Source organism: Aplysia californica, unplaced genomic scaffold (assembly GCF_000002075.1).
Source record: "Aplysia californica isolate F4 #8 unplaced genomic scaffold, AplCal3.0 scaffold00077, whole genome shotgun sequence".
Lineage (NCBI taxonomy): Eukaryota > Metazoa > Mollusca > Gastropoda > Aplysiida > Aplysiidae > Aplysia > Aplysia californica.
The window spans coordinates 591,518-599,017 of record NW_004797347.1 but is presented as its reverse complement, the minus strand read 5'-3'; the positions used below and the strand labels follow the sequence as shown (position 1 = coordinate 599,017).

At 43.1% G+C, this 7,500-nt stretch overlaps 1 protein-coding gene across 4 annotated transcripts in view; it reads right to left on the bottom strand.

Moving 5' to 3' along the window:
- Window positions 1–7,500, bottom strand: part of LOC101849361 (serine/threonine-protein kinase mTOR) — a 62,301-nt gene that overhangs the window by 4,982 nt on the left and 49,819 nt on the right. For all 4 annotated transcript variants that reach the window (XM_035968706.1, XM_035968707.1, XM_035968708.1 and 1 more), the window contains 9 exons: window positions 7,034–7,229; window positions 6,212–6,334; window positions 5,480–5,662; window positions 4,172–4,306; window positions 3,392–3,566; window positions 2,625–2,760; window positions 1,709–1,856; window positions 899–1,021; window positions 127–209 (listed from right to left, as the gene is read on the bottom strand). In XM_035968706.1, the coding sequence (XP_035824599.1) occupies window positions 127–209; window positions 899–1,021; window positions 1,709–1,856; window positions 2,625–2,760; window positions 3,392–3,566; window positions 4,172–4,306; window positions 5,480–5,662; window positions 6,212–6,334; window positions 7,034–7,229 (1,302 nt within the window). The remainder of the gene's footprint in view (window positions 1–126; window positions 210–898; window positions 1,022–1,708; window positions 1,857–2,624; window positions 2,761–3,391; window positions 3,567–4,171; window positions 4,307–5,479; window positions 5,663–6,211; window positions 6,335–7,033; window positions 7,230–7,500) is intronic.

The following is a 7,500-nucleotide window of genomic DNA, read 5'->3' as shown; positions in this document are numbered from 1 at the left end:
GAGAGAGAAAGAGAGAAAGAGAGAGAGAGCGAGAGAGAGAGAGAGAGAGAGAGAGAGAGAGAGAGAGAGAGAGAGAGAGAGAAAGAGAGAAAGAGAGAAAGAGAGAGAGAGAGAGAGTGTCCTCACCTGTCTCCCAGACCCAGCACGTAGCCCACCATGGACATGACAGCCAGGGATCGGGTGTAGTTGGTGCGACGATCAAACCACACCTATGGGACGGGGGGAGGAGTGGGGGAGAAAGAGAGAGACTGGTTAGAGATGACAAACTTCCTATGCAGACCTCGGGGGAAGGGGGTTCATAATGAGATGACACTATTTTGTAACCATTGAGCATTTAGGTATCATTTTTATCTGACTTGTAGACTCACACTTTACACATTGTGAGTTGTTTACCATAACTTTGCGATTCACAACTGTATTTCCAACTGTACATTTCTACAATATGTATGTTCTGGTTTGTAGGTATATGTCCACAGACCTCTTTATTGTAATATTGGATTTTTATCAATGTACCAGAATGTTGAATTGTGCGATAGTTTTATAAGAAGTATTGAGAGGGGACTTTTTCTGTTTCTTTTTAAATAGTATTCTCAATCAGGCATGTGTTTACCTGACCTATTTTCTGTTGCGATGCACATTGAGCATCTCATCGAGATCAAAATATAACCATAGTATTCAAGTCTCCCTTTGCTGATCTTTACAGCTGTGTATAAAGTTCTTCCTGAACACTTATTCGTTCTTTCATTTGGTAATTCTAGCTGAAGCAGTCATCTGTAAAAACCACATGTCCACAACCTGGATTCTTTCTTTTTTTAACCCACAAAATAAGTAAATCACAATTTCGACATGGTGGGGGGGTTTTTTTGTAAAGAGCGTGCTACGGCAGTAGTGGGCTTACCTCAGAGCTGGGCGACTTGTACCAGAGTATGCGAGCCAGGTCGTCGCCCTGTGTGTGCTCGAGGGCGTGTTCGAAAACCTCCACCTTCTGCATCAGGGTCAGGTGGTCGTAGTCAGGCGCCATCTGGACAGAAACACAGGGACATCTTTAGTCTTTGTTGTAGTATGATTTACAGCACTTGCAACACAAATAGGTTTTTCTAAAAATGGTGTGTTTATGCCTCCATCGGCACATTTTACATTATTTAAGAGGCGGATTTTTCGTTTTAGCCAGTTTTAGTAGAGGTTTTATGGCGCTCGCAACTGCATAAGGTCATATGAGCACCAGAAAATTAGAGGTGTTACAAGAGAGCAACAAACATAAAAAAGAAAAAGAGATAAGGACGATAGAAGTTTGAAAGAAGGAGAAAACCACACCAGAGCACCTGCCAACCACCCACTGCCTATCATCAGGGCCAACCCAGGTTTAGAGAGATGCAAGAGGAAAGACCAAAATACTCAGAAAAATTTCTCCTCACTTTGAAATCAAACTCGGGTCTCCAGCCTGCAACAGCAATGCACTTAACCACTACACCACAGATGGCATTTAGATAGGTCATACAAGTTAGGTCATACAAGTTAGGTCATACAAGTGCTACAGATTAGAGAAGTTACAACAGAGTAACATGCAAATCTAAAAGAAGGAAGAGAGATAAGGACAATAGATGTTCGGTAAGAAAGCCAAAAGAAGCTTTAAAAAACCTGAGATCCAGAACAGAACAAGACTGCAAAATGAGTGTACAAAAAGCCAGACCAAACCGGCACCACCTACCCTGAGCATGACCCTGTGTTCTATGTTGAGCAGGATCTTCCTCTTCTCTCGGTAGTCGCGGATCAGGGCGTGGATCGTGTCACAGTTCCGCACCCAGCCAATCAGGCCAGAATTTGTGGACAGAGGAATGGCAGCAAAACGGGTGATTCTGGAAAAGAGAAAAAGAAAGAAATAATGTTGTTGTTCAAATTGAGTCGACAAACACTCAGCAAGCAGGCTCATTGTTTATAGCATCCAATATGTGTGTGTTTCTTTGTGAGTGTGCGCGTGCACGCGTGCGTGCATGCCTGCGTGCGTGTGTGTGAGTGCGTGTGTGTGTGCATAAGATTGTGTGGTGTACATATGTGTATGAAAATTTGACTTAAGTTTTGAGCATGAGTAAAGAGAAGCACACCAACACAATAAGTCACACAATGCGAGAAAGAAGTAAAACAGAGAGACAGAAACAACTGAGGGAAGGAGAGACAGAGAAAGGCAGACAAACAGACAGAGATGGAGACAGAGAGAAAGAGAGAGGAAGAGTCCATGTATAAGTCAATGAATGTGTTAATGTTTACCAGAGCACAAGCGCCCTACTGCGTTCTGAGAAAGGCACGCAACAACGATATGTATCACTTCAACGTGCTCTGTCACACGTCAGAGGAGACATTCATAAAATTTATGTGCTTTTACATCCTTAACAACCCAGTTTAGATCATTTGGGAGATGGGCTTTTGATCCTGCCTGTCAGGGCCAACCTGAGCTGAGAGGGACACAAACAACATCCTAGCAGAAAAATCAAGATACTCTGGAAAAATTTCTCCCCATTTGGGAATCAAACTTGGGTCTTCAGAGTGCGGTTGCGAAGAGTCTAACCGTTACACTAGTGACGCCAAAGAGATTCTGTGAGAGGAGAGGCCCCCCCCAAGTGACTCACGTGAGATTCCTGCGGAAGGTGTCTGGGTTGTTACGGAGCAGGGAGTTGACTAGACCGAAGAGCTGCATGACCCTCTCATCCTGGCGGAGATCCTCGTGGCCCTTCAGTAAAAACTGATACTCTTCTCCGTCGCTGCCTGTGGGGGGGAGGACAAGGAAGGAGTGGGGTATGACGCAAGAGATATTTTTAGAAAATATATGTGATATCGTTGTGAAATCAGACGCTGATCAAAATAATGACAACCAACCATTTTCCACCACTTGGACAATTTTTATGGAATTTATCTTTTGACTCAATACCTTTTATGTCCATTTATAAATATTACTTCTGTCTGGATTTTACAGAAAAAAGTTGATAAAAGGGGGAAAAAATAAGTAAATTTGCAGTTTCGACAGACATTGAAGTTTTCAACCTCACCAAACTTTGGAGGCCATTTCCTTGGTTTAACTTCTTGCATAAAGGTCAAAATCCAAGAAGTTCTGCCTTCCTGCATAAGACAAATGAAATTGTGTAGGTCTAATGTCCTTTGCACTTCCAGAAGGTTATTTGAAAGGCCGGACCACCGAAGTTAACGTAAAAAAATTTGTATAAAGTGCCTTTCACAGGGACACAACGTCGGACCAAACAGAGGCTCGAACCCCCCTGCCCCAATCTCACCATTATAGGTCTGGTAGCTTTATCACTAGTCTGTCTTAATCTCGTGATTCCGAGTCCGGTACCGTAATGACTTATCTATCGAGACCACAGTCTGGAGACAATGGACTTACCGAATATGCTGAGCTTCCTGGGCCTCTGCTTGGAGGTGATGACCTGTAGCGAACTTTGAACCCTCTTGATGCGTATGATCGGCTGTACGGGGTCGTACAAGCCTGGCACGGCCAGTTCAAGGTCACGACAGTGGAGCAGTTTGGGGGAAACGTACTGCAGCTCTAGGGAGGTCAGCTGGGGACAAAACGAAAATAAAACGTACATATTTTTTTAAATGCCCATCAACAAAGCTACATGTATTTGGAGATCCCCACTCCGCACATAGTATTAAAGACAGAAGAAGTAAAAGAAAACAAGGAGGAGGAGAAAAACCTACAAGCAATTCCATTCCTCACTCTCAGCAGTTGTTTGGAAATCCTGCGGAACACTTGGTAGTAGAGGTAGAGAATGAAAAAGAAAATGAGGAGGAGGAGGAGAAGGAAGATAAGTTGAAGGAGGAGAAGGAAGATAAGTTGAAGGAGGAGAAGGAAGATAAGTTGAAGGAGGAGAAGGAAGATAAGTTGGAGAAGGAGAAGAAAAACCAACTTTTCTAACTTTACTTTTACTTTTCCAATCCAGCGGCCATCTGAGTTCTAGCCTTTCGGCCTGATTGAAAAACCAACATGAAAGTCCCTAGTCCCTCACCTGCAGCAGCTGTTACGAGATACAGAAGAAGATGTGGTAGAAGAAGAAAAATAAAACACGAAGGGGGTGGGGTGGTGGGGTAGAAGAAGAGGAAGAGAATGAGCGAGAAGAGCAGGAGGAGGAAAAAAACACGCAAACAGCTCCCAGTCCCTCACCTGCGGCAGCTGTTTGGAGATCCGGCGGAAGACGTGGTAGTAGAGGTCCCAGGCCTGCGTGAGGTCTTTGACCACGCCCGAGCGCTGGTACTTGCGGCACCAGTCCTGGGCCTCCATCAGGTCTCGGCCGTACGCCTAAAGGGAGACAACACAGAGGAAAAAAATAGAATATATAGTACTTATGTCTACAAGGAGACAACACCGGGGAAAAAATACTTTACATAGTACTTAAATCAGTTTTAGTTTTAGTAAGAGTTTTATGGCACTTGCGACACAAGAAGGTCATATAAGTGCCGAAGAATAGAGGTGTTACAAGAGAGTAACAAACACAAAAAAGGAGGGGAGATAAGGACGATAGATCTATGATAGGAAAGAAGAAGCAAACCACACCAGAGCACCCTCCAACCACCTACATAGTACTTATGTCAACAGGGAGACAAGACGAAGAAAAACAGTATACATAATACTTATGCCTACTGGAAACCAACACAGAAAAATAAATAGCATACATAATGTTTAACTCTTTCCTTACATGAAACAACGTAGAGAAAAGTTCCCTGTAGGAAACATCAGAGAAAAATAGCAAGCATAACTCTTTCCCTCCTTCTCGCCACTTCAAGTGAATCATAACTAATAAAAAGTAACAATGTACAATCTACGATCGACAAAACTAACCTTATCATAACCTTGAGTTGACTGTAGCTAATACAACATGTTTACAACATTATGCTAATCAGATGACATCATTTTGACAGGATTGGACAAGGGACAGAAAAAAAAGAAGAGAAAAAAAAAAAGCATAACTTGAGTACAGACAATTACAGCGGCTGCCGATTGTTAAATACCTGAGTGAAAGATGAACAAGAGATAAATACCAACCAAGAGATAAATACCTGAGTGAAAGATGAACAAGAGATAAATACCAACCAAGAGAAAAATACCTGAGTGAAAGATGAACAAGAGATAAATACTAACCAAGAGATAAATACCTGAGTGAAAGATGAACAAGAGACAAATACTAACCAACAGATAAATACCTGAGTGAAAGATGAACAAAAGATAAATACTAACCAAGAGATAAATACCTGAGTGAAAGATGAACAAGAGATAAATACTAACCAAGCGATAAATACCTGGGTGAAAGATGACCAAGAAATAAATACTAACCAAGAGATAAACACTTGAGTGAAAGATGACCAAGAGATAAATACTAACATAGAGATAAATATCGGGGTGAAAGATGACCAAGAAAAAAATACTAACCAAGAGATAAATACTAAGAGTGAAAGATGACCAAGCGACACACACCTGAGTGAAGGACGTCTCCTTCAGCGTCTGCGGACCCCGCTCGATCATGTTGTGCAGCGGCTCGAGCGTGGCAAACATGCCGCGCACGTTACGGTCGCCGAAGTAGAGACGTGACGCCTCCTCCAGGCCTTCGTGCCACAGCTCATGCCACAGGATGGCCACGCGGATCAGCTCCTCCGACACCTGGCCACGGAAAAATAGGTGAGTTATCAGAATAGAAACAGCAAAACGAGTCATTTAGAATTAAGAAACATCAAATTTAAATATTTTTTAAAAAATAGAAACCACAAAACCTTGAGTCACTATCAATCAAAGTGTGTTTCTTGGGCTGTGAAGGTGTTTAATATTTTGTTCTATTCTATTGCTTAAAATAGAAACATAAGCCACTAGTCACTTTGTTTGCTTAAAGAGAAGCACATCATCACAAAAGTCATTTTGAAACAGCAATACCAAACAGAAAGTTATAAAGATAGAAAGTCAGATGTCACTATGAAATAGGTAACGTAAAAATCGGATACCTGAACACAAAATCAGCAATCATGAATCACTTTACTTTTAGTTTCGTGTAAGTTTTACAGCACATGCAACATGTGTGCGTGTGTGTGTGTGTGTGTATGTATGTGTGTGTGTGTGTGTGTGTGTGTGTGTGTGTGTGTGTGTGTGTGTGTGTGAGAGTGTGTGTGTGTGCGTGTGAGAGTGCGAGTGTGTGCGCGTGCATGTGTTGTCACTCACCAGCATAGCCTGAGCCACCAGGTTCTGACTTCGCTCACACATACTCTTGAGGATCTTGTTGGCTGCAGCCTGTCGGAGCGGACTGTTGGACTTGGAGGCCACTGTCAGAGGGTAGATCAACGCCTGCACAGACACAGAGAGAGAGAGAGAGAGACAGATGAGGAAGGGAGAGGGAGAGAGAGAGACATGAGGAAGGGAGAGGGAGAGATGAGGAAGGGAGAGGGAGAGATGAGGAAGGGAGAGGGAGAGATGAGGGTTTTGTTTCAGTCTTAGTTTAGATTTAATAAGCATTTTACAGCAGTTGCAGCATAATTAGGTTAAAAAGGCGCCAAAGATTAGACATGTTTCTAGACAGTAACATGCAAAGAAAAGAAGAAGGAGAGGTAAGGACAATAGATCTTTAACAGATCTTTCATAGGAAAGAAAGAGCATACTACAATATGCACTTCACTACTATAATAACTCAAGTGGAACTTAGAACACCCAAAAACATTCTCTGCTTCAGTGCAAGCTGCAGACTATAAGCACAAAAACACTAGCAAACACTTGTACCAAAAGTCCCTCTATACTTCTACTTTATTTTCATTGTAAAACACTTGCAAACACTTGTACCAAAAGTCTCTCTATACTTCTACTTCATTTTCATTGTAAAACATAAGCAAACACTTGTACTAAAATCCCTCCATACTTCTACTTCATTTTCACTGTAAAACATAAGCAAACACTTGTACCAAAAATCCTTCCATTCTTCTACTTCATTTTCACTGTAAAGCAACAGAAAACACTTGTACCAAAAGTCCCTCCACGTCAGATCCGACCTACCTGCGGGTGAGCTTTGCCGATGTCAATGAGCAGCTGATGAACGAGGCGCTGCACCAGGGAGCGCGGCGTGTCGATGCGCGCGATGAGCTGCGGGATGACCTGCAGCCAGTTGTCGATCTGTATGCTGGTGACGCCCTCGCTCATCATGTCGTACACCTCGGGCCACTGGCCGTAGTCAAACCACAGGGTCAGCAGCCTGGGGGGGGGAGGGTTTTCGTTTTAGTAACAGTTTTACAGCACTTGCAAAACAATACGGTCATATAAGAGCTGAAGATTAGAGGTGTTACAAGAGAGTAACATACATAAAAAAGGAGAAGAGAGAAGGACGATAGATGTTTGATAGGAAAGAAGGAGCAAACCACACCAGAGCACCCACCAACCACCCACTGGGGAAAGGAAGGGGGGGAGGGGAATGAAGGGAGGAATGAAGGGGGGAAGGAGGAGGGAGTGGAGGGGGGTGGAGGGAG